Below are 27,538 nucleotides of genomic sequence, written 5' to 3'. Positions count from 1 at the left end.
TCTGACACTGCCAGAGCCTATCAAGAAGTATGAAGTAGCATCACCCACAAGTTAAGACAGGAGTTCTGATGTCTTTTTGCTATCTAGGACCCTTTTCGTGGTTTAAATGCATAAAATACTGACAATGACAAAGGAAAGTGATTTCAGTGAAACAGGGCAGCTAAGTAGTATGGTGAATAAGAGCACTAGGCTTGGAATCAGGAACTCATCTTCATGAGAACAAACTACTAGCTGTGTGACCCTGAGCAAGTCACTTTACTCTGTTTGCCTCAGTTCCTCTTCTAGATTTTTTGTGGATAGGAGATAAGGGCATGTTTGTAGGCAGCAGGCAAGCAGCCAGCAGGAGACTAGGGATGATGGAGGGAACAATGTGCTAGAGAAGATGGGATGGGATCATTTGTGCACACACAGAGGAGGACTTAGAAGAAAAGCCACTCTTCACATGAGACGGGCATCTAGAGCAAACCACTGGTATTTCTGCCAAGAAAACCCTAAATGGGATCACAGAGAGTCAGACACGACGGAACAACAAAAATAGTGAAACGGGAAGCTTAGGTGGCAAAGGGGATGGCACCAGCCTTGTAGTCAGGAGGACCTGAGTTCAAATCCAAACTCAGACACTTGATACGTACTAGTTGTGTAACCCTGATAAAGTCACAACTCCATTTGCCACACATACACACACACACACAGACACAGTGAAACATAGATGGATTTTTTTTCTATTTAGGTTCACAAACTCCTAAAATTGATCCAAAGATTTCTTCAGAGATCTGTGAACCCCAGGTTAAGAATCCCTGCTTTGAAGGGTGTTGGGTAGAGTAAGGCACTGCTGTAGGGTGACAGAGTTGCATTTAAAGCATCTTTGAGATCTAAAAGAAAGAACTGTCCATTTCTTCCATTTTAGCAATTTTATTCCTATAACCACAGGCCTTAAGGGATTTTTCAGCCCCAATGACAGTGGGACAGAGGCAAGAAAGAATCCGGAGACCAGCACAAATTCTAGCAATGACCCCTCACCTTTCCTGGCTTGGACATCATGGAGCCCTGAGATGTTTTTCCAGGGAGAAAACATAAATGGGGTCCAAGAAAATGTAAGAATAGCAATCCTTCCAGGTGATGAGGCTAATAGGTTTCTCGTCAGTGGCCTATGAAATTTGTGGACATGCTTTTCCTCCCCTGATGCCTCCACCAGTAAAGGGAGTAGGATTTTGTTTTTGTTTTTCTTTAAATTACCTTCTTTAAACCTTCAATAAGGAACAATTTCTAAAGACAGATCTAAGGTAAGTGCTGGTGCTTCTAGGAAAAGGCCTGTGACCCAGTGCAACTAAACATGGACCAAGCACTTGCCCTCATTCCCAGGGTTCTACCTTCCCACCCAGAGCTTCCCCCATCACCCCATTCTGACAGAGGCTCCAGCTCCTAGTAAGGCCTAAAGAAAGGGGTCCAGCCCATCCTGTACCCTGGCTGGCAAGGACAGAAAGAGCTAGGACCTGCTCCACATCTTCTGGTCCTGAGGACACAAGCTCCTGTTAGTACTCCTGGGTGATGGTTGGCAAGGGATGGCAAATTGGATATAACTTTGGACAGTCAAGCAGGGATGTCTGGAGAAGGAGCTATGTGTGAAAGCTTGGTTCACAGGACTGTCTGGCAGCGGTGGCTGAAAAGATGGCCGATGACAGACTGGTCAGCCACGGTGGATGTATCCCCCAGGTCATGGTCATTCTGTGCAATCTTCCTTAGTACCCGCCTCATGATCTTCCCTGTGGTACATGACAGAACTATGGTTACTTCAGGCTCCCTCCCTTTAACCATCTCCTTTCCCCACAGCTCCAGCTCAGTACCCTGGTGCCCACTGCTTTTGGTCAGCACCAGCCTACCCACAGGAATGAGGATGCATCCTACCTGAGCGTGTTTTGGGCAAGCCGGGTGCATTCTGGATGTAATCTGGAGTGGCAATAGGACTTATTTTTTCTCTAACTGTAATCAAGCAGAAAACCCTTATTGAGAATTTGTGCTAGTCATCAATACTCAAAGAGGAGGATTTTAGAGAAGGTCCTGATCTCACTGGATCAAAGCCCATATTCTTCATCTCCAGCAGGCAAGAGGGATGCTTACCCTGCTTCTTGAGCTCTTCAGTAAGGGTAGGGGTGAAGGCATAGCCCTCTCGGAGAGTAACAAAGCAGTAGAGACACTCGCCCTTTACGGGGTGGGGATGGCTGACCACAGCTGCTTCAGCAATGGCCTTGTGCTCCACCAGTGCTGACTCCACTTCTGCTGTGCTCAGCAGGTGACCTGACAGGGATGGGCATTGTGAGAAGGCAGCAAGTCTTACCCCAGGGCTCAGAGAAAAACACCTCAGCTTCTCACGCTGATCCTGGATCTGCCATCTTCTCCATTTCATTAACAAAGGTCACTGTGATTGTCCAAGGCGATCTCAGAAGGCATCGACTTGGACATCACCAGTGGCCACAGGTTGCTCATTTGCTCCTAAGGCAGCCCACTCCACTTCTGAGTAGTTGTCAGAGTTAGGAGGTTTTTCCTCTGGGCTCGCTTTAATTTCTACCCTTGTAGTAGTTCTGTCTACTGAGGCTAAGCAAAATGGTCTTATCCCAGTGCTTCAGATATTTGAAGAGAGCTATCTGCTCAAAGCTTGCTTTTCTTCAAGCTAAGGATCCCCAGTTTCTTTTTTATCAGTCATTACTTCTTTCCTTATCCTAATTATTTTCTTGAGGATGTTTCATCAATATCCCTTCTAAAATGTGGTCCTAGTCTTGAGGCTAGGTTTGGAGGTAAGATATGAAAAGACGGGTCAGCATCCCTCACCAGACACATTGAGCATGTCATCAATCCGGCCTGTGATCCAGTAGTAGCCATCTTTATCCCGCCGACAACCTTTAGAAGCACATGGAAGCACACAGGGTCACACCCCATAATGTTTTAGGCACAGAAGCCCTCCCCAGGAAGGGGCCCAGACCCAGGGAAGAAAGTGGAAGATGGTCCTTGAGCTCAGCAGCTCAAGAGAGGCACACTGCCTGACCCAGTGGGACCGAGCCCTGCCTTTTCTGGGTGGGATGGCCCCAAGAGATGAGAAGCTAAAGGAATCAGAGGGCTCACCATCCCCTGTTACATAGTAGCCTGGGAACTTCCGGAAATAGGTGGCCTCAAAGCGCTCATGGTTCCCATAGACTGTGCGCATGATCCCCGGCCAGGGCTGCTTGAACACCTGAATGGCAGGGAAGGAACATCTGGCATCCCTGCTAAGCGCCACACTCTCCCAGCCTGCCCATTGTACTATGAGAGAGTAACTGTGTGACCCGCCTCACACTCATCCTGACGTGCTACTCTGTCACGTATCCGACAGAGCCCCGTCACCCATTAGTCCCGCCCAGGCCCCCTTCCCTGTGTGCTCAGGGCTCTGCGTCACGTCTGTCCCACACACCACCTCTGTCACCTCAGATGCAGCCATACCAGGTAACCTTCTGCTTCTCCCTCCAGCTCCTCTCCAGACTCATTCAAGATCGCTGGCGCCACACCAAAGAATGGGAAAGTCTGCGGGGGTAAGCAGACCCAGTGTGGGCAAGGGATAGATACTGAGAAGGGGATCTTCAGTTTCCCACTGAAGCCTAAAACTTGGGTCCACGGAGGCAACCAGTCTTTAATCTCTTATTCTCACTTTAGGCATTATCTTCCTAGAGGATGGGAGGTGGGAGAAGATGGGGTACAAGAAGAGGGGGGAGACAAAAGGCTTCACTCACCGCAGAGCCTGGCTTCATGGGTGTTGCACCAGGAAGGGGGGTCAGCATATGGCCACCCTGTTAAGAGGTGAGAGGTCAATCCTGATATCAGGTCCCAGGATCCCAACTTCCCAGGCATCTCTGTACTCACTGTCTCTGTCTGCCAGAAGGTATCCACCACAGGGCAGCGCTGGTCTCCCACCACACGGTAGTACCAAAGCCAGGCCTCTGGGTTGATGGGTTCCCCCACTGTTCCTAATACCTGCAGGGATGCCCGACTGTATCTGTGAGGACAGAAGTAAGGAAATGGGCACCAGAGACATCAACCACTGATGCCTAGTGGAAAAAGCCATGCATCAGGAGTCAGTCAGAAGACGTGGCTCCAGCTGGTGGTTGTGCTATGGCTTGATAGTTTCCCCTTCTATAAAAGGTGGCCTTGGTCTCCAAAGCCTCCCGACCTGGTGCTTCTGTGACAGAGCCAGGGCAGGGACTTGTTCCCCTTTCACAGCAAAATGATTCTATCCTCAGTGATTCCATCTCTACAATGAGGAAAACTGATACCACTGCCTCAGGGTCATTGTGGGGATGCCAAGGCAGAAGGCAAAGGGGAGATGAGGGGCTGGATCTTACTTGGTGACAGGCTCATCCCCAAACTTCATAAGCAGGCGGATTGCTGTGGGTGCTGTGTAGAACTTGGTCACCTTGTACTTGTCCACAATGTTCCACAAGCGGCTCACATCAGGGTACGTGGGGATCCCCTCAAACTGCACCCAACAAGATGTTACCCCATGTTCCCTCAACCATCCCCAGGGCTTACCCATGGGAACCCCTTACCCCACCACAGCTTCTGTCCCCTTCTCTGGGGCCCCCTCCTTTCCAAAACCACTCAGGCTCATCTTCCCAAAATCCTTGGGATCCGGACCCCTGTCCCAACCTGGACAGCCCACCCTGTCTCACCAGAACACTGGTAGCCCCATTAGCCAGAGGGCCATAGGTGACATAGGAGTGGCCAGTGATCCAGCCGATGTCTGCTGTGCACCAAAATACATCATCCTCGTGGAAGTCAAAGACATACTTGAAGGAGGTAGCTGTGTAGAGCATATATCCCCCTATTGTGTGTACTACTCCCTGTGGCAGAAGTGTGAGGCAGAGAGTTAGGGCACATGCTAGCCCCTCCTGCTGTGCCCACTCCTAACCATCACCCTCCCAAGCACTGACCTTGGGCTTTCCAGTGGATCCACTAGTGTAAAGGATGAAGAGGGGGTCCTCTGCGTCACACCACTCAGGCTCACACTCCTCCCCTGCATCCCCCAGGATCTCATGCCACCACAGGTCAACCCCCTGATTCCAGGGGATCTGCAGGGACAGGAGGAGGGAGGGAGGACAAGAAATACATCCAGGCTTTGGAGGGATGCCCTAAGGGTCTTAGACTGAGTTACCAGTTAAGAGAATTTTCAGGGAGGGTACAGAGACACCAGGCCTAGACTCCCCAAGTGGCCATGACACCAGTCCCCTTCAAGGTCTATCTGGGATTAGTAAGCAAGTCTCCTAGATGAGTAGTTAGGACTTTGTCTGAATACTGTCTGGACCTCATTGAACTTCTCACACAAAATTTCAGGGACAGCTTGAAGGTGTTCCCAGCCAGTGGGCCTATCTGGTTCTTTAGTATCTTTCAGATCTAATTTCTCCTCCCTTTGTGCCACAACCATCCTTAACCAATTCTGGATTGCTGTCATAGTTTCCTTCTTGATGGTCCCATTTTCAGGGCTTGTCCTACAATCCATTCAATCCACATAATTCATACTACCAGATTAACCTTCCCAAAGTACAGACTTAGATGCAAAAGCCCTTTTAAAGGTCTCAATTCATTTTGTGGATAGGTTAACAGGTTCAGATATCCTTTCCCTGCCCATGACATAGGGTGGCTCTCCATTTCCTTTGGGTGTCAAATCCAAGCCCCTCTGCTTGATACTCAAAATGTCCTCTACAACCCAATCCCACTCTCTGCTCCAACCTCATCTATTACTCTTTGACAAACCCTCTACTCCAAACTGGTTTCTCCCATCAGGATTTTTACTACTTCTGCTTTCTCCCATGACTGCACCCCTGACATCCCAAAACTGTTCATCCTTTCTGGTTCACTTCAAACTTCTGTCCTTTGGGAAGCAATCTCTGATCACCCCAGATACTCTGATCACCCTCCTCTTATTTCCTATAATGCTTGGAGGCTAAACCACAGTCCTGAATTCCATCCTTTGGTGTGTGATCATTAATATATAATTCTATGTGTTAAGTCACATTTCCCTAAGCAGAATGATCTCAAGAACTGAAACTGCATTTCCTCCTTTTCCTGGAAAGTACAGTGGCCACAGGGCACATAGCAGGAGCTCCATAAAATCATGAGGACTTAAAGATAGGAAGAACCAACAAAAGATAGTGTTCCTAAGAGAAAGGAAAGCCAGGGTCTGAATTTTCACTGGTAACATTGTGGGGTATAGCACCAGCCTCCCCCTTCTCTCACCTCTCCACCCCAGAACCACTTCTCTCAGTCAGTGGTTCATGCCAGGAGGTTCTGCCAGGCTCCCCAGGGACCAGCTCCCAAGGCTACAATAATATGCTTTCAACACACACACTCACATACATACATAAAGTGTAAGTAAACATATTGATGCATGGGTGTCCACAGCATAGGAGCAGGAATGCATATGCGCAAACATCAGAAACAATAAGCATTCAGCAACCAAAAGGCTCAAATGCCACTCGGCCTTGTTAGCTCTGCAGCCTCTGCTATGTAAGTCTCCAGTTCCTTGTATCCCAAGATCTAAGTCAAAAGGGGAATCTCATTCCTACTACCTTGATAGGCATCAGAATCTGGAGCTCCCTCTAGTCCCTATGAGCAGCTTAGGAGGATTTTGTGTATACATATCTCTCTGAAGCCCATTGCCCCAGGCTGGGATACCTACAAAAACCTCTATTTATATGGTCAGGCTTTGGAAATAAATCAGCCCAGGAATCATTCCCAGTAGCTGTCCTTCCATGAAGTTCCCAAACTTCTGAATTTCTCAGTCTCATGTATCTGCTGTTCAGCAATCTATCAAAAACCTCCCTAAGAAAATGCTGTCCATAACCAGATAAAGAACTGATGGGACTCCGAATGCAAATTGAAGCACATTTTTACTTACTTTATTTTTGTGGGTTTTTTACCTTTAGATCTGTTTTTTCTTTCAAAACTATGACTAATATGGAAATATATTTTACATGATAATACATGTATAAACTAGATCAAACTACTTACCTTCTCTGGAAGAGGGGAAGGAGGGAGAAAATTTAGAACTCAAAATCTTGTAAAAATGAATGCTTATACCTTCAGACTATGTCATCTCCTGGGAAAATTAATTTTTATGCTGGGTGAGGGTCTAAGGGCCTTGAATTTGTCCTAAAATGTCCTTGCAGGGGGCAGGAAAAGTGATGCAATTTTACTGTCCAGAACTAGTAAAGAGTCCACCCCTTGTAGCTTTTATTCATCCCCACTCCCTGCATCCCTACATGCATACAACTTAAGTCATTCATTTAATGTCAGGTAGTAGTCTCTGAATGCCATAATTCTAGGACTAACCTTAGGCCACAAAGGCAGCCAATATCCAGGAATGGCTAATCACTGAGATTAGCCCACCTGCAGGGAGATAGGCCAAGCCCAGGATCCAGGATTTCAAAGAACTCTGGAACATATGAAATGAAAGAAGCCAAGTTTTCTTGCTTTCTATGCCACTTACACCAATGTTGCTGTCAACAGAGTCTTCGGGGAGATCTATTTAAAAAAAACCCAACCTTTTTTTTTTTTTCAAAATTTTTTCAAATTTATTTATTTATTTTTAATATACATTGTTTTATGAATCATGTTGGGAGAGAAAAATCAGAACAGAAAGAAAAACCCATGGGAGGGGAAAAAAAACAAATGGAAAAAAAGTAGTGAACATAGCATGTGTTGATTTATGTTCAATCTCCATACTTCTTTTTCTGGATGCAGATGGCATTTTCTATCCAAAGTCTATTGGAATTGCTTTGGAACCCCAACTTTATAATCTTTCAAGTTCTTTCTTCAAAACAATTTCAAATTTCTCACAGAAAGTCCCTTCTCTGCCCTTGATTCTCTAAAATATGAACTATATTGCAACTTCTATCCAGTCGAATACCTGATTCTATACACCTATGTCCATGTATAATCCTGTCTTCTCAGCAGACTCTGTTCTCATGTCTCCAACAGGACCACCTGCCTCGCACAAGTCTGGACATCTCAGATCATAGAAACTAGAAACACCTCAGAGTCCTAGTTCTGCCACAAAACTGTGGCGCAGCCCTAGGCAGCTCACTGGCCCTGCTTTCCTCTTCTAGGTTCCTTTCAAGTTCTAACTTCTATAACTAAATTCTACCTCCTTATGTTAAAGATCAGTAAACTGAGGCTCAGAAGAATGTATGCTCCTATAGGGTAAGGATTTCCATTTTTGTCTTTATATTCCCCATACTTGGCTCAAGGCCCTGTACACAGCAAGCACTAGATAAATATCTGGTGAACTGGAAAGATTTGCAAAAGGGCACATAATCAATTAAGAATTGTGAATAGTTATAACCAAGGCCCCCTTAACTCCTCCCACTGTATTGTACTGTTTTTTTGTTTTGTTTTGTTTTAACCAATTCCTGGGTTTCCTTCCCTGAGAGATGCACCTCAATGGTCATCCTTTCTATTCAGTCAGTCAGTCGGAGTCCAATAGCATTTACTGACCACCTACTATGTGCCAAATACTGTGCTAAGCCCTAGAAGCAGATGTGGCTGGGGCCTAGAGGCTGAGGACCAGACTAAGACCAGCAGGGGGATCATGAAGCAAGCTCAAGTCCATATTAACAAGGCAAGCAGATGCAAAGCAGATGGACACACAGATAAGGGCACAATGAAGCAGTGCCTGGGACAGTGGGTACCTGGGGCCGCTTGGACATGGGTTTCTCTTTCGTTTTGTCCTGTTAAAAGCCCATGGAAAGGCTGGTGAGCAGGAGAGGGAAGTAACAAACGGGTGGAACTAAGATCCCCAAGCCTAAGCTCCTACCCCGAGGGCTTCTCGGCTATTCCTCTGACTGGCCCCCTCCACATCTCAGATCCCCCACCCCAGGAAGCCTCTGATCTCAGAGCTACTCCAAGGTCTACAGGCCCAAACCTGATCTCTATCATTTTCTAGCCAAAACTAGGTGAACAAATAACTACTAAATTTCCAAGACTCTTTCCTGGAGGAAAGGAGCTGGTAGTGGACATGCTTGCCTGTGCTTATTCAAGACTCTTGGAGGCCATTATGAATAAAGGGGCTTCACCACAGAGACCAACTTCAGAGGATCCCTTGCCAAGCGGGTCAATCCCCAGCCTCATAGGACAGTACTGCCCAGAAGAAGTCAATAGTTCACAAAGAATGGATACTGGCACCCAGAAAATTTCATATCAATTAGCACTCCAGGGGAGCTAGATGCTCCCAACTGATATTTCAATGCCGCCGGTTCCCCCCATCCCCAATCAACATATACATACTGCAGTCTCCCAAACCATGCTCTCTCTGCTATGGACGTTGTCCATTCTCCCTGACTACATTCATCTCCTGGCCCAACTTCTTCCAGGAGTAATTATGGTAACACTGTGATAGTTGTAGGGAAATGAGCGTAAGTGGGGGGAGAGTCCTACCTGCAAGTCCTGGCAGGGCCTCTTCAATGGTGGGGAATGGCCAGGAGAATCACCTGTGCCCAGTTCTGCTCGACCAAGGTGCTTGACTACAATGCATCTCTTCACAGGGAAGCCCCTGGGGAACAAAGGAGTCCAGTGGGGCAGAATGGTAGGGAATACCTAGGGGGAATCTAGGAAGAACCCAGAGGAGAATACTTACTTCTCCTGGCACTTATGCAGGGCCTCATCCACAAGCTCCTTCAGGTTCACTAGTTTTTCTCCTCTGTAGAAGGCATCTGTGGGAAGAGTGGGCATTATGCTCCCAGCTCCCTCCCTAACTGCCTGACACAAGAGAAGACTGTAGCTATAGGGACAATGCCAGAGGGCAGACAGCTGAGAGGGTAAAGCACTTGGAAGGGGCCCTTATGAACAGCTACTGGTTTCCAATCAGAGTTCATATACAGGTTTCACTTACCCCTTTCCAAGGGGGTGCAGCCCTCATCTTCCCCCCACTCCTACTCTCCCACCCCAAGTTGAGAAGAGCCAACCAAAAGCTAGAATGTTGCCAAAAGAGCCAGCCCATTTTGGCTAGAAAGGAGCCAGTCACCTGCAGTAATAAGAAGGGTACAGCTTGAGTCCAGGATCCGCTCACATAAGGATTCAGCTGAGAAGCCTGCAAACTGAGGAAGTAAGCGGAAATAGGATCGGATCTTGGGGTAAGGGAATGAGTTCTATCAGGGTCCAAGAGATTCTATCATCCCCCACCCAACACTTTCTGTCCCCTAAGACTCCTACCACAATAGAATGCAATGCACCAAGACGAGCACAGGCAAGCATGGCCACCACCAGCTCCAGAATCATGGGCATGTAGATGGATACACGGTCACCTTTCCGAATGCCTGCAATCAAGAGACATGGCCTATGAGCTCGTAGATTTTCCCACTCTCCAGCCATATATCTCCTCTGGTTTACTCTCTCCCAATCTTATGTCTGTGTGCCCTCTTTATCTTCAATATACTATTCTATTTAGTAATATAATATCATCACCTCTCATGGATTCAATTACCATTTCTATGCTAATGTTGGAAAGATCCCACACCTACTTATCCAGATTTAACCTCTACTAATCTCCACTCCCACATCTCTTAACTGCTACTGAACATCTTTAGCTGGATGTTCTGAAGACAATTTAAACCTAACATATTCCAAAATTCAACTCATCATCTTTCCTCCTAAACCTCTCTCTTCTTAACTTCCCTGCTACTGTGGGAATTACCAACCCCCCAGTGTCCCAGGCTCAAAGCCCAAGTACCATCCTCAACTCCTCCCTCTTCCTCATCCCCCATATCCAATCTGTTACCAAGTCCTCTCTTTTGACACTGTCACCACTCTGGCCTAGGCCGTATCACCTGGACTACAACAATAGCCTATTAGTTGTTCACCCTGCAGTTGTCAGTACTTACCCTGCTTCCGGAGGGCATTAGCACACCGACACACCTGGGTCAGAAGCTCTCGGTAGGTGATCTGGGTGGCTTCTCCAGGTTCATTGCCTTCCCTGAGAGGCACCAAAGGAACTTGTATTAACAGACACACTTTAGAAATCCCCAAGGAAATCCCCACAGAGGTGAACCTGCCTTCAACTTGTGGGCAAGGACTTTAACCTCTAAGATCTTCTCTGTCAGGGTTTTTGCTCACACTCCTGTGCTCCAGACTGTTACACTTGCCGTATACTTTGGCAAAGGCATTATCTCTCTCTGAGCTTCAGTAAGACAGGGTGTTTATTCCTCTCTCTCCCTTCTCCCTCTGAGGGCTGTTCAGAGGAGAGACTGGGTCAGTGGAAAAGCCAAGACAAAAATGACTCAAGGCCTTCAAACCTAAGGTTTTTTCACATGGAGATGGGTGCTACGAGTACCTGAGGTGGTAGAATAAAAAGAGGAGATGGAGGGCCCAGGAATATGCTCTCTTCCATCTGATAAGGATGGGACTTTTCCACCCTTGCCAAGGGCTTCAGAAGTGAAGGGACTGAATTATTGATAGTTACCCCAGTTCTCTCTCTGAGAAAATGCAGCTCCAGATCAATTTGTTCCCTTATAAATACTGTTCTCCTAACAAGTCAAACCCTGTGTCCCAAAGCCCAGCTCAAAGAGTAGAAAAACTTCTATCTTGCCCAGGAAAGGAAGGAAACAAGCACTTATTAAGTATCTACTATGTACTAATCACTGTACTAAGTTCTTTGACAAATATTATCTCATCTGATCCTCACAACAATCCCAGGAGGTAGATGCTTTTTAATGGTCTGTTTTATGGATAAGGACGCTGAGGCAGACAGAGGGAAAGTGATTTGCTCAAGGTCATACAGCTAATAATTAAGTGTCTAAAGCTGGATTTTTCAATAGGGTCTTCTTGCATCCAGGCCCAATGCACAGTCCATTTAAGACACATAGCTGCCCAGGGGCAAGCTTTCTCCCCTTTAACCTAGAATCCAAGCAAAATAGGCTCACAAAAAGGTTCAGTCTCCATCAGTAGGGCTAACTTAATCCTTGAACAGATGACTCTCCAAATTTTAAATTTTGCCTCTTATATGAACCTTCCTCAATTACTTTAGTCCACAATCATCACTGCCCTTTCTGAGTTTCTATAGCAATTAGGACCCTAAAATCTACTCAAATGCCTAATCTATTCTGTCTGATCTTGTTTTCTGACTAGACACTATATTTGAACAGATTTTCTCCTTTCATCTTCTCTGCCACAGCATAGTAAATCCCAGAGTTTGCAGTATGAACTAACTACTCAATAAAGACTTGTAACACCCTTTTAGATAATTGTTTCTTTTTAAAGGATAGTAATAGTCTTCAAGCCTCCTACCCTCAGAATTTGGATTGGGGTTTGGCTTAGTTAAAGGGGGAAGAAAAGGGAAGTCAGTGGGCAAGGTACAGCTGGGAAAGCCCTGAGATTCTTACCTTACCTCACATCTCATCTAAATAACCTCTTTCAAATGAGAAAGGAAAGGCCCTGATCCTCATAACCAGTAAAGAAAGGGCCCAGGTGACCCCCCATACACAAAATAATCTTTTTATTGCAGGTAGAAGTGATCTGTGTTATTATGTAAATTCAATTGTTTGCCATATTTATGCTTTGGGACTGTGGAAAGTTACATGGGGTAGAGCAAAGAAAGGTACCTGAGTCATAAATTTTCCCAAATAGACCTGAGAAAGTAGATGGAGCTGAGAAACAGTCCTGGGGGTATCTACCATTTCAGCTTTGTTCATGGGCATCTGAAAACAGGAACTTGGACAAGGAGGTATAGTGAAGCGATAAAAAACAGTGTCAGGTTCATAACAGAGATTTGAAGTTCTATATGTAATCCTATTTTTCAGTTCTTCTTTCTCATGGGAATATTCATGTTAAATAATATCTGTTCATCTACAAAATAATAATTAAACAATGTTTTAAAAAGAGTCCTGGGCTAGAAGCCAGGGGACTTGGCTTTGCCATTTTCTGACTGTGATCTTACTTTTCATCCCTTGCAATAAAGAAGTCGTACGGTCTAGCAGAAACAGCATTGGATATGGGTTCAAATCCTGGTTCAACTGATTTCTAGCTCTTTGATCTTGCATAAGATGATCTCCAAGGTTACTTCCTGCTCTAATATTATACAACCACCTCCAGAGAAGTACTATGGCTTTCCTGAACATACCGCACCATAGAGAAGATGAGAAGGAAAGGTCCCTTTCCCATTTACAGAGCTCAACTTGGCTGGCTGGTGTCACACTGTCCTTTTCCTGCTTTGCCCTAGTGTCTCATTCCTGCCCCAACACCACCCCACCCTTCCTAAAGCTATTTCAGTCCTAGACCCAGAGTTCTTCTGACTACCCCTCCGGCCTTCTGCCAAGCCTCTCCGGCCTTCTGCCAAGAGAGCTCAGGTACCTGTGTATCCTGGCCCCCAGAGAAACAAGCATGGCATAGCGAAAAGAACACCATAGCCTGTTTGTACCCACTTGTTTGCAAGTTGACCTATTCTTCCACCCTACCTCAGCCAAACACAAAGATAGTCATACCCTTGATCTTGTCAGCACTGCCAAATGCACCACCTCTCCATTCCGGAATTCTGAAATCTCCTAATGTGACCATATATAATCTAGTGGCTTTCCATCTCTCCCTCTGCCATCTTATATCATGCTCTTCATCCACACCATGAATTCCAACCCATTGAATCCTCAATTTCCTCCCAGACTATCTATCCTGCACTAGTCACTCTATCCTCTTTTCCCCATTTTGAACCCTTGGTTACTCACTTCAGTTCTACACTGTCCTCTTCTCTTGAGTCCTTGGACCCCTTAACTTATTGTTGGTTGTACCCTGCCAAGTCTCAGCCTGGCACAATCTCTCCATCTCCTGCCTTCACTACTGCACAAGAACTACTGAATGAAAGTAGAGAAAATCAATAAATTGTTCTGACTGAGTCCACTACAAGTAGATGGTGTACAACCTCACCAGGACTGATGCTAGGCAATCTTACCATTCCTCCCTTACCAATCACTATTCCATTGTCCAGTGGCTCTTTCAAAAATATTTATCCCTCTTCAAACCTCCCATGGCTGCCCCATTTCCCATTCTCTCAGCTGAGAATTTTGCATCCTATCTTACAGGAAAAAACTGAGGCCATTTACCAAATGCTCCCTCTTCTCTTTCTCCTCTTGTATCATTCAGATGCCTTCAGCCACTATTTCCTCCTTCACCCCCTCTCAGACAAAGAGATGGCCCCATTTCTTGTCAAGGCAAATCCTTTTACAGGCACAAGCAATTCCATTTCAATCCTGTCTCCTCCAACAGACTGTTCCTCTGTCATCCTCACTGTCACTTATCTTCAATCTCTCCCTGTCTACTGGTGCCTTCCCTATTGCCTATAAACATTCCCATATTACCTTTGGTCTCAAAAAAATACCCTCTTACCTGATCCTTCCATTCTGCTATCATCCTAGATCTCTTCTGCTCTTTGTAAGGAGATCTAGAAAAACCCATCTATAACAGGTGTCTCCACTTCCTCTCTTCTCACTCTCTTAATCCCTAAAAATCCAACCACACTACGCCATCAAAACTGCTCTCTCCAAAGTTACTAATGGTCTCTTAGTTGCCAATATTCTTTTCGCAGTCTTCATTCTCCTGAACTTTTCTGCTGTCTCTGACACAGTTGATTATTTTCTTCTCCTTAATACTCTCTTTTCTCTCATTTTTCAGGATATTACATTCATCTGGTTCTCCTCCTACCTCTCCAACTGCTCCTTCTCACTCTCTTACTGGATTCTCCTAGATTACGCCCTCTTACTGTAGATGTCCCTCAGGATCCTGTCATACTTCTTCACTTGGTGATCTCATCAGTCCCCATGGATTTTCCATGCTGATGATTCTCAAAACTGTCTAATCTGTCCTAACCTTTCTGCTTGATGTCCAATTTCTTATCTCCAACTACCCTTTAGATATCTCAAAATGGATGTCCAATAGAAATCTTAAGGGCAACATGTCCAAAATGGAACTCATTATCTATCCCCTAAACCCTTCCCTCATTTAACTTTCTTATTATTGGAGAGGACAACACTAACCTCCCAGGCTTTGAGCCTCACAACCTAGGCGTTTTCCTTGATTCCACATTATCTCTTACTCCCTATATGCAACCTGACTGCACTTTTGCAACATCTTTCAGATACGCCATCTTCTCTTCTCTGATACTACCTTCACTTTAGTACAGGCCCTCATCACCTCACATCTAGATTACTGCAACAGACTGCTGGTAGATGCCTGCCTTAAGTGTCTCTTCTCTAGCCTATTCTCTATTCAATTGTCAATGTGATCTTTCTAAAATGCGGTCAAATCTATCCTCCTACTCAACTCCAGTGGCTCCCTATGACCTCCAGGATCACATAAAAAAGCCTCTGTTTGGCATCCAAAGCTCTTCAAAACCTTCCCTTTTACAATCTTATTACAATTTAACCTCCTTTCCCACCCCCACCAACTACTCTTCAAGCCAGTGACCCTGGCCTCCTTGCTGTTATATGAACAAGATATTGCATCTCTTGGCACTGAGCATTCATTCTCTGGCCATTCTCCATTCCTGGAATGTTCTCCCTCCTCATCTTTGCTTCCTGGCTTTTCTGAATTCTTCCTTCTTCCTGGATTTTTCTTTCAAGTCCCAACTTAAAGCTTATTTTCTACTTCAAATCTGTCCCAATCTCTCTTAAGTTTAATATTTGCCCTCTGCTAATTATTTTTTACTTATTCTGTATATATTTTGTGTGTACACTTTTGTTTGTTTGTTAGATTCCCCTGTTAGACTATGAGCTTCTTGTTGGTAAGGACTGCCTTTTGCCTTTCTTTGTATCCTTAGAGTTTGGCACAGGTGCCTGGCACAGAGTAAGCACCTAATAAAGGTTTGACTTATTAACATTTGGAATTGACATATGAAGTCTAATCCTGGACTAATTCTGTCTACTAATTCTGTGTGACAAATAACATATCTCCTCAGAGTCTTCTGTAAAATGGACACAGGGGTAATATCAGATCTAAATAAAATAATGGAGTGAACTTCAAATTCTACAAGTGTGTTCTACAAGGAATGGTTAATGGTTGATAGACAACAGTCTAGATGTCCTCCAAGTGGCCTACAAGGAACTGTTGATAGGTCTGAGGATTTAGCTTTAAAAAAAAAAGATTTAAAATGAATGTGTTCACTATGTTCAATAATTTATCATCATAAAGACCGATTGGGCTTATTTTGTGTGACTTCATAGAGAATAACATGTGGGTTGGAGTTATAGTAAGGCAAATATCAGCTTAGTATAAGGAAGAACTTCCTCATAATTAGGACATTGCAATAATGAGGTATTTCCTGGAGTAATGAAGTTTTTATTCTTGGAAGAATTAAAACAAAATTTAGATAACTCCTTAAGGATGTAAATGGGATGTTAAATAAAATGAACAGAGAACTAAGAGAACAATTTATACACCATCTAACAGTATATATGACATCTCAAAATAAATGTCTAAAAGAATTCTACATGTCCAAAATGAACCTCTTTCCCCCTAAAAGAAAGCTGAACTCTAAAGGGGCAGGGAAAAAAGGCATCATTTCCTCTCTCAAAGAACAGGGCTGATGTGGGAAGGGGAAGGGGGTGATGGAGAAGTGGGGGCAGAGAAAGAGTCTTCTAGGCCAGAATATTGTATGCCCTGCCAGTTATAGTCAAACACCAGCTATTTGAGGCTGGAGGAAAAGAGGAGAGAACAAAGAGGAAGGAAAGTAAAGGGTCCAATTATGGACATGGAACAAAATTCTACAGGAGCTTGACAAGAGGCCTAGTCATAAAGGATGGGAAAGAGACCTAATCAAGAAGCCAGTGAAAAAGAATGTGCAAGGCTGGATGCTTAATCTACGCTCTGTGCCATGGATGTAAACCTGACTTACTATAGAGTCGTGAGATACAGCAACTGAAAGGATTTCAGAGATAAATGATCTTGTTTATCCAACAATCTCCTTTTGCAGATGGGTAACCTGAGGTCCAGAAAGGGGAAATGGGTTTCCAAAGGCCACACAATGCTAGATGTGTAGTACAATGGAAACAGCTGAGTCAAAGAACCTCGGCTCTAATTGTGGCTCTGTTCCTTGCTCCTCCTAAGATTTTGGCCATCCCATTTATCCCTTGGTTTATTCATACACAAAATATGGAAATGAAACTAGGTGACCTGTGACAGCCTTTCCAGCTCTCAATCTATGATCCTGGGATCCTAAGTCTTAGTGGCAGAACTGGAACAAACCAAACAGCTACTTGGTGGCAGAAACCAGCAAACTTCTGTGTGACCTTATACAAATCATTTAGTCTCTCCAAGACCATTTCCTCATTTGTAAAACGTAGGGGTTAGAAGAGATGATCTCTAAGGGCTCTCCCAGTCCTTATATGAAAAGGACACTCTGAAAACAGTAACCTGAGCCTCTGAGAAGGATTAGATTTCTTCCTTCAGAGAGACTAGTAATGCTCAGATGACAGCTGGAACAAGGGAACAAGGGAGCACCAGCACCTGGGAAAGAACCCCACCCCCTTCACCTGCTGTGATGCAAGGAAAAACACACTACCCCAGGCTACACAGACCCCTTCCTGAGTTAAGCTCAGGCCTAGAAGGCAACATTTTGCTTTAATAATGGCACTATGGTAGAGTGGAAAAAACCCTGAGTGAAGAATTAAGCTAAGTGGGTTCCTAGTTCTGCTATAAGTTTGTTGTGTGATCTCTAGCAAGTTACTTCTCTTTTCAGGGTCCTCAATTTCTTCTGAAAAATTAAGGGACTGGACTAGTGATTTCTAGGGACACTTTTAGCTCTGAAATAGTTTTCGTATTGCATGTACATCATGCCTCTGTGCTTCCACACATCCTCATCTATGATTCTGCTATCCTATACAAGTAATACCACTATTCCTTCACATGTGTACAGGGCTTTCCCATCCTTTATCTCATATGATTCTTACAAGAGCAGGGGGTTTTATCTCATTCCACAGAGAAAACAGAGGTTAAGTAACTTATCCAAGAGCAAACAGCAAAACAGTGGCAGAACCACTCTACAGAAATGCAGCTTCTTGACTGGATTTCTTGAGACTTGACTTCTGTCTATACGTTAGAGTAAGAGAACAACATTTACCTTGTGAAGGACCCTTCCGAGCCTTCTCAAATATCAGTGGCTAGCTTTGTGTATTCTTGCTAGCTGTTGGACAGAGTGAGGGAACTTCTAGAAGAGTTAATATGATCTTAGGCTGCCCAGTAGAAATTATATTCAAACTTTCAGCCAGACCGTATCTAGAGTTTTATGTTCAGTTTTGGGCCCAGCATCTTAGAAGGGACATTGAAAAGCTGAGAGACATACAGAAGAAAGCTACCAGAATGGGAGAGGATATAAAAATGTCATCTAAAAAATCTGGGGTCCTTTAGCCTGGAAAATAAGAAAAATCAAGGGGAATATAAAACCTACATATCCATAAAGTAATCTTTATTATCAATTGCTTACTGAATATCTCTGTCTCAATGTCTATAGATATCTCAAACTTAACATGTACAAAAATGAACTTCTTTCTTTTCTGCCAAATTCACCCCTAACTACTTCTTATAGAAGGTTCCACAATAGGTAGCTGCCAGTCAAGTTTTTTTTTTTTTTAAATTTTATTATAGTAACTTTTTATTGACAGAATCCATGCCAGGGTAAATTTTTTTTACATTATCCCTTGCACTCACTTCTGTTCCGATTTTTCCCTCCCACCCTCCACCCCCTCCCCTAGATGGCAAGCACAGTCAAGATGGAAGCCTTGGTGGCATCCCTTTTTGCTCTCACTTACTCCCAAAACTGAATTGCTTGTTAATCTTAGCAAATTTACCATCACCATAACTCTTTTCCTTTTCTCTATGCATGTGTCCACCACTCAGATTCCAATCTTAGTCATCTTTTGCCTGAACCAGTAGAATAACCTACTAATTGGTCCTCCTGAATCTAATCTCCATATACCTTTCAAATTGTTATTCTTACACAGTGAATGACATCATTTCTCTACTCCAGAAGCCTTAGTGGCTCCTTATTAAAATATAAATTCAAATACAATCTCCTATCTTTCACATTCTGCTTTCTTCCTCCCTTTTAAAATTGTTTTTTTTTTCCCTTCACATTATATATAGCCTGTGTTTTAGCTAACCTAGTTTATTACTTGCTCTAGCCTCTTTCTACTTTAAAACAGAACATCCTCCAACCATGGGACATTCTCCTGAAGGCTGAGTTTAAATGTCACTCTCCTGAGTTTCTGTTAGTGCTTTCTTCCCTTAAAAAAACTACATTGTAAATAATTTGTGTTTACTTATGTGTGTTTATATTGTAACCATCAAGCAAAAGATAAACTCAAGGGCACAGAGCACTTTACCTTTGCCACTGAATTCCCTACTACATAGTACAATACTTTGCACACAGTAAGTGCCTAATAAATACATGTTGAGTAAATTTTTTAAAATAACTGAAAGACTGTCAAGCAGAATCCACATTAGTCTGCGGAGGTCAGAATTCTAGGACTAAATCACAGCTTATTATAAAGAAAGATTTTCCAACAATTAGAGCCTCTCACCAACAAGACAAACTGCTTTATGAGGTAGTGTTTTCTCCACCACTGGAAATTTTCAAGCAGAGAGGCTGGATGGCCTCTCATCCCATGGGGTGCTCACCCAGTGGTTGGAAGGCTGACTGAATTCAGGAAGACAATGACTCTAATACTGCTTCCAGTACCAAATAGATAGGTGATATTTTTCCAAGTCATGCAGTTTCTCTAAGGCTATAAAATGAGCTTATTACCTGTAGTATCTAGCTCCAAGGTTGTTGTAAGGAAAGCATTTCACAGATTTTTTAAGCATTACACAAATATCATTTATGATTACTACATTACAGAGTGGACTCATGCATTGGTAGGGGTTAAATTAGGCAGCCTCTGAGATTTGTTTCCAGTACTAACATTCTATGATAGGACCATTGAGGAGATAAATATTAGAGCAATTTTACCTGTTCCTGTAGGAGGCACGTGTGCCCAATCTCTCCCAAACCACAAGTGGGAAAGGATAAGGTATCTCAAGCTCCATGAGTAGTATTCTATGAGTCACTGTGGTGGTTGGTGGTGGATGGATCAGGGAAAATTCATCCTCAGTAAGGAAAATGGGATATTTCCCCTGTGGTACCCATCCAAATATGTTTCCCAAATACCTATTCAATCAAACCACAGAAGCAAGCAGGTAGAGAGGCACCTCCAGAACTGGGGAACCAAATCAGAAAATACCACCCAATGAAATGGGCCCTAAGAGAATACAGAATGGATAAGAAATCAGTAAGGAGATGGTTTATAAATGGGTTCTGGTTGAGATAAGTGTCTCCTCAGTTCAATAGAGAAAATCGTCACCTAATTAATTATCATTTGTCCATCATGTACTAAAGTGGTTGTGGTGGAAGAAATTTATTTGCATGGTCTCTGGAGAACCCAAGGGAAAGAAGGTGCCTATATTACCCTGGGGAGAAATTAATCTGGTTCCAGGTGACACTCAACTTCTTTAGTTAGAAATATTCTTATGGCTAAAAAAATTAAGTTTATGAAACTATTCTATCTTTAGAGAAACATCCCTTAATAACACTCAGTTTCCTTCGATTCTGATTCTATGCTTACCAATGAAACTTTTTTACAAATTGAGTTTTCTATGTAGTTAGACTTACCCACTAAAGGGAAAGCCATTTTACCAACAGGCAAGAACATTTCTAAAACCAGAGATATTCCTACTGTAAATTAATACAAAAGCATCTGGTTAATCAATCTCTGGTTTGTGTGATTAATAGGAAGCAGGTTCCTGTAGCCTGATCACCTTTTAAGAGGATGGATAAGATCAAATTACAGAGCCTCTTGAGCTATGGCTCAGGACCCTGGGGCCTGAAGTGACCTCCAAGGTAACTACTACCCTGTGAAGCTTGCTGCCTCTCTTTATCTTCATTATCTGTCAATTGCAATACCTACTTGAGTCCAGCCTGGTATACAGGGAGACAGGAAAAAAAGATGCGACTCTTTTCTTTCACACAGCTCCCCAAATGTTGCAAAAGAACTCCTCAGCCACTTCCTTCCTCCTACTGAGAAAGAATCATAGAACCACTGAATGTCAGAGCTAGAAAGGATTTTGTCCAATTCCCTCACTGTATAGCAAAAGAAAATGAGGCCTAAAGAGACAAAGGGGTTTACCAGAGTTTGCCTTAATTATTCTCAAACCTTTATGGAACTGATGACACCTAGAAGAGGAAGCCAATTTGCTTGGCCACAGGCCATGGATGTAACTACTGACGACCTACCCACCTCACTTAGTTTTGCCTCCTTAGGAGCAGGTTCTAAAAACATTAAGGATCCACCATGGAGAAAGTCACCACCTACAAAAGGTAATCAGGCTGAATGATGTTGACAAGGGTAAACCCCTTAGATACAGAAGCAGGAAAAAGAAGAATGATACTGAGACAGAGAGGAAAATTCCTTCCCTTCTCTCAAATCTGGGACTCCATCCTTTGGTAGTAGAGAATTATTAAAGCCAGGACAGTTGAGGAAATTGTGGCATCTTAGAGAAGGGACACAGGAAAAGGGTGTACTTTTTGAATCTTTGGTCCTGTGGCCTTACAGTTAGTGATTCTTTGGCTAGAGGTGCCTTGGACACTGGGCCAAGAAAAGGACAGACACACACACATCTCTCCCTTTCTGTTTCCATCTCTCTCCGTCTACACACATATGCAGCCCTAGAACATAGACACATGGAAGATAGTCACACTCTCCCCAACACAAATATATATATATACTTAGATAGACTTAGATATATCCCAGGTAGCAGAACTCCCTTAGAAACTAACTTTTATAATGACTTCCTTCTTTTCTACGGATTTCTAGCCCACCCTACTTAGGATCCTAAATCTCACTTTCTGAGACTCAGAGCTCAAGGCCATCTGGAGGATCTTGGACCTTTGGTTGTGTAAGGTCATAGCAAGCAGGAAACAGAGCCTTCAAGGTTACCCCACAAGGTCATCAGTCCTTCAACATCTCTAGTTTCAAAAGGAAGGTTTGAAATAGGTCCAGGAGTTGGCAAAAGGGAGAAAAGTGATTTCAGTTGACCTTGTCCAACCTAAGAAGGAGAGAGACCTTTCAATAGGTTCTTAGTCCCAGCCACCATCCTGCAACAATACCAGATTCCATGACCAATGACAATGGCTACGGGGGACTCTGGACATTAGCAGGCCACTGAATGCAAGAGCAAGGGGGAGGTGGCCCACAAAAAATAGTAGGTAAGAGTTTAGGCTATGCACTTCCCCCAAACATCCTAAGGCCATACAGTCAAGAGGCAGTGATGCAAAAATCACTAAAGCATTAGTGATAGCGCCTTATCCATAATCCCTCTCAAAACCCAACTCTATTCCTCTAATACTGACCCACCCTCAGATTTTCCTACCTTGACCCCCATCTCAAGTCTCCAAATATCCCCACTGCTTCCTCCCCTTCCTTATCTACTTCCAGTACACACACACACACACACACACACACACACTCCTATTTCTGAAGCCCAATAGCTGTGAAGGGTTACAGATTAGGATTATTGATTAGCTTGGGGAAGATATATAAGGCTCTGGGATCAAAGAAGATAATACCTTTTCAAAAATAAAAGTTCTAGAGGCAGATTTTTCAAGGACTTATAAAATAATCTATCCTGTTAAATCTCTCAAATTCATCCATCCTTACTACCTCCACCCTAGACTTGACCATCCGCCCCATCACCCATTTCATGGTTTACTGCAACTCCTGTTTGCCTTCTCAAACTCTTCTATACAGGCTGCCAGATTAATTTTCCTAATGAACAAATATGACTGTCATTCCTTTGCCCCCAAATCTTTCAGCTATTCATGGATAATTTCCAGATTTCTTAGGTTAGTAGTTAGGCTTCTAACTGATCTACCTTTTCATCCCAACCCCCAACTGCTCTCCTTCATGTACCTTCTAGTCAAGCTAGTCCCTAATACCATCCCCCCCACCCCCATCCTCCCCACCACATTCCATAGTCAATATGACCTCTGAATCTTAGCTTACTCATACAAATCTTCTTGTCTGGAAGACACCTTTTGTCCCATTATACAAATTCTACCAATTCTTCAAGGCCCAGCTCAAACCCTTTTTCTCCTATGAAGCCTTCTGAGATCACCTCATTTCTCTGAAATAGCATTTAATTGTTCTCTTGAATTTTTTCCTGTGTCAGTTTCATTTCCCCAATTAGACCGTGAGACACTTAGTTGTAACAACCAGATTTTCTTCCTCTCTACAATGCTTAGCCTCTGGCTGGACATTTAGTAGGTTCAATAAGATATTTATTGACTAACTGATATGGATGCTTCCTGCCTTCTAGATCCTTTTTTGCCCTGTGGATAAATAACTACTGATCTTCTAGCCTGTCTCCATATAGCACTTAACCCAGGGGAGTGGACACAGGGTGTCAGGGTGGACACAAGATTTCAGGGCTCCATCCAAGTAATAATAGCAACTAACACTCATATAGGACTACAAAGTATACAGCAATAAGTGTCCAAATAAAGTCTCCTGGGTCCTGGCAATTAACCATTCATTCCTGGCTGGCTTTTAATGGTCGTTGATGTCTCCAAAATGCCAAGGAAGTAGCCTGAGACACAGAAAGCTGGAAGCTGAGCAGTGCCCAAAAGAAGAAATGAGTGGTGCTTAAGACAAAACTGGAATAATAAAAAATGAAAGGTAACTATAACAGTTCATCATCCTTAGATAGCACTATTAACTTTTCAAAGTATTTTCATGACTACAATTTCATTTCACAGGATCATAAACCTAGAGATGGATCTTAAAAGTTGTCTGTTCCAAATTTCTTATTTTACAGATAAAGAACTGAGGCCCAGAGAATAAAGTGACTTTTCCACAGTCACAAAGGCAGGGCCAGGATTTGAAACAAGGTCCTCTGAATCCAAATTCAATGTTATGCCTCCTGTGATTCTCACAGAAATCAGAACCCTGGGACAGGCAAAGAAGATATTATTATCTCCATTTTAAATATAAGGAAACTAGGGCCCAGAGAGTTTAAATGACTGACTTAAATCACTAGAACCCAGGTTTTCTGACTGCCTGCCATGGCAGCTTATCATAGTATAGAAGACTAAAGCAACCAGGATTATTCTTACATATCCTAATCTCCACTTCTTTCCTAGGGTGTCTGCTGAAGGAAGAAGAAAAAACTCCTAGAATACAATAATACCAAGATTCTACCCACGTTCAAGTGTATGATAGACACCAAAGGCCACTGGGGCTACAGACTCTCTAATGGAGATGGGAGCAGGTTACAAAGAAAAAAAAAAAGAGGCAGCCTGTTCCCTTTGAAAATGCAGGAATAAGAGACAAGCCAAAGCTGCCCTCTTCCAGGTTCCAATTTAGACTTTACTCTGATTCATGTTGCTTAGAGCGCTATTCTCTGGGACTAGGAACTGGATGTTTTTACCAGTAAAAGGCCACTCGATCTCCAAGTTTCTTCTCATTAACATTTCGGTCTAGCACATTATAGCAGATGTTGGTGGTTGCTCCCTTCATCCACTCAATGAAGATCTTCCCTTTAGTCACATCAAAATTATACTGAAGAAAAGGACCAGAACATGGAGTCTTCCAGAAAAATTCCTTAGCAATATCTCCCCAAAACTCTGTGTAGAAAAAGAAAGCCAGATTAATAACTCAGTTCCAGAAATTATTCCTTGGTTTCCAAAAATCCTTATTTTTTGATCAATTCCAACTGCCTACAGACCCAAATCCAAATATCTGCATTCCAGTCTGACCTAGAGTTCCACCAACTGCAGCTGATACTGGTTTCTCCCTATTCCCCGCAAACACTGGACCCTAATTTCACCTCTTAGCTCCTACTGCTCCTAGTCCACAACTCCCTCTCCCCTTCTTCACCACTCCCGCCCTTCAAGGGAATATGGATAGAGATTGTATCCTGTGGTTTCATTTGTTATGGATAACTCCTGAGTGGGGAAAACTCCCTCTTCCTATTCAAGTCCTTATCTCCTTGGCTACAAGCAGTCTTAAAGAACTGCCTAGAGCACTGAGAGGATAGTAACCTGTCCAGAATTACACAGCCAGTTTGTATTTGAGATTCCAAGGCCAGTTTTCTATCCACTGTGACACACTGTCTCTTGACTGTTCAAGCATTAGATTAAATCTAGCTTTCTCTATGCCCCCGTGAAGTTCTCTCTTCTCTGAACGCCTGCTGTCCTTGTCACAAGACAGAATAACATCCAGAGCTAGATTGTACAGTACACATTGTAAATGCTGTAAAAATTCAGAGAGTGGAAATAAGGGGGACAGCAGAAAGTATTAGGAAATGGAATCCAGCCCCTAGGCAGCTTTTTCTAGCTGAGAGACCTCTAGAAGCCATTTCTTCTCTCTGAGATTCTTTTTCTATGTCTATAAAACAGGAATAACACCTGGGTTATCTACTTCACAGGGCTGTTGTGAGCTCCAATGAGATCATGTATATAAATCAATTTGTAAGCCATAAAACATTACGTGAATGGGAGCTATTATCATCATCATTAAATCAATGTGGACTTTGGAGGTCATGGGAGGCTTCCAGAAAAAGGCAAACTTTTATTTGAACAGGCAAATAAAGGATGGTAAAGTCTAGAGAGGCAAAAAAAAAAAAAAAAAAAGTAAGAATAGATTCATAAAGAGGACAGAAGTAATGCAAACTACTGCAGATTTCGCATGTATAGAGACAGGAATAAGCATACTGAGATACTGAGAAGATACTGAGAAGTCTTGGCTTGTGGAAGGTCTTGAGTGCCAGGTTAAGCTTGAGAAACAGAACATTTTTGAAAAGGGGAAGTGTCTTAATCATAGCTGCTCCGAAGGAAGATTAAACTGGCAGAAAACATAGGATGAGTAGGAGGAGGGAAAGACTGGAGGCGGGAATAGTTAGGAGGCTGTTGCAATAGTCCAGGGGAGAGGCAACAGGGATCTGAATCAGGGTGTTGGCAGTTGCAACAGAAAAGGAGGACAAATCTAAAACACATTTCGAAAGGAGAATAAAGATAGTTTGGTGAATGTGCATTAGTGAGAGGGAGTAGTCAAAGATCACATTCAGGGATGAAAGTTTTAAGTCTGAATGACTTGGGGAGATGACAGTGTCCCTAATAGATTCGCGGAAGTCAGCTAGGAGGAACAAGTTGGGTGAGGAAAGATAATGAGTTCCGTTTCAGACAAGGTTAAGCTTGAGATATAGGAGCATTACGGAGGTTAAAAACGCCCCAAAAAGAAGTTGGAAATAAAAGAATTGAAGAAGTAGTTAAGGCAGCTGAAATGGGAGGGAACTGGCAGGAAACTTAAGAAAGCATTTAGCTCAACTCATTCTATAAATACAGAAAATGAAATTCAGAGAAATGACTTCCCTGATTCAATTCTACACACATTTATTATCTAGTCTGTAAAGTCACTATTCAAGGGAAAAGGGGACCCAGACAAAAGGAAAGAACAAAACGGTGCCTGCCCTCAAGCAGCTTACTCTCGCTAGGCTCATCCTCCCATCAAAAAGGAAGGGTGGGGGATCTGGAAAGCAAGAGGACGCCCGAGGTGAGGAGGAAAAGAGCTAAGGACCCGCCATCCCAGCAGGGGCCTCCATCCTTTCCCTTCTCGCTCTCACCTTTTCTGCCCCTTCCGCTAATTCTAGGCATCCCGCCTTGGCCAGTCTCCCAAATCAAACTTCCTCTCTCACCTCCACTGGCGTCTCTCCCGTCACCTAGGCTTGCTTCTCACCAACGCCCTCCAGAACTGACTCGGAGCCCTTCCTTTGTCCGGACCCCCCTCGCCAGCACAGACTCCCCTTCCGCCCGGTTCTCCCCCAGCGAGAGGGACTCCCCCCATTCTCCTGGTGGAGCTTCCCCGCTCCCAGAACAGCCCCCCCCCCCCCAGGCGCCGCCGCCGCCGCCCTCTGGGGCGCGGAGGCGCAGGCGCAGACTGGCACACTCACCCCGAGGCTCGAGCACCGAGCGCCCGTGCAGCTCCCTGTAGCGCGCCATGGAGGGGACGTGCGCGATGCGGCTGAGCTCGGGCGGCGGGGACCAGCTCCGCGTCCGCTCCCCACTCCTGCTCCTGCTCTCACTCCCACTCCCACTCCCGGTGCCGCTCCTTTCCTCAGGCAGCCCCATCTCGCCCAGCCCCTGCCCTTCCCCAGCTCTGTCCGGCCGGCCCGGTGCCCCCACGCCAGTCACTGCCAGTACCTCACTCAGTCCCAAGAAAAACAGCCCCCGCCTGTCGAGGCAGGGGCGGAGCCTGACAGGAAGGGGAGTGGCCTGTAGCAGGGCGTGGCTGGGTAGTCGGTAGTGGGCGGGGTCGTTCCGCCCCCGGGGCGGAGCCCAAATGGGAAAGAGAAGGAAGATGATAGGTCAGGGAAAAAGAAAAGGGGAGGGCCCATATTATGTAGGCGGGGCAAGGGCAGGGCCTTGGGATGGAGGGGTTACCCAATAGCAAAAACA

At 44.2% G+C, this 27,538-nt stretch overlaps 1 protein-coding gene across 3 annotated transcripts; it reads right to left on the bottom strand.

The window, feature by feature from the left end:
* Positions 1 to 893: 893 nt before the first annotated feature.
* ACSS2 (acyl-CoA synthetase short chain family member 2) lies at positions 894 to 27,277 on the bottom strand. Of its 3 annotated transcripts, none has more exons than XM_012553169.3 (19): positions 27,034 to 27,277; positions 24,514 to 24,709; positions 10,899 to 10,990; positions 10,231 to 10,334; positions 10,043 to 10,115; positions 9,656 to 9,731; positions 9,457 to 9,571; positions 8,712 to 8,750; positions 4,956 to 5,093; positions 4,695 to 4,865; positions 4,368 to 4,501; positions 3,889 to 4,021; positions 3,759 to 3,815; positions 3,472 to 3,552; positions 3,118 to 3,226; positions 2,827 to 2,895; positions 2,119 to 2,295; positions 1,906 to 1,980; positions 894 to 1,763 (listed from the first exon to the last, which is right to left on the bottom strand). In XM_012553169.3, the coding sequence occupies exons 1-19, from the start codon at positions 27,209 to 27,211 to the stop codon at positions 1,636 to 1,638; spliced, it is 2,145 nt and encodes a 714-aa protein (XP_012408623.1). In that variant the 5' UTR covers positions 27,212 to 27,277; the 3' UTR covers positions 894 to 1,635. The 3 variants fall into 3 exon arrangements, with proteins under 3 accessions (XP_012408623.1, XP_012408633.1, XP_003756977.1); XM_012553179.3 differs by lacking the exon at positions 27,034 to 27,277 and adding an exon at positions 26,779 to 26,996; XM_003756929.4 differs by lacking the exon at positions 8,712 to 8,750.
* Positions 27,278 to 27,538: the final 261 nt, after the last annotated feature.

The sequence above is a fragment of the Sarcophilus harrisii genome, chromosome 2, assembly GCF_902635505.1.
Source record: "Sarcophilus harrisii chromosome 2, mSarHar1.11, whole genome shotgun sequence".
NCBI lineage: Eukaryota > Metazoa > Chordata > Mammalia > Dasyuromorphia > Dasyuridae > Sarcophilus > Sarcophilus harrisii.
This window is presented reverse-complemented; position numbering and strand designations above follow the sequence as displayed.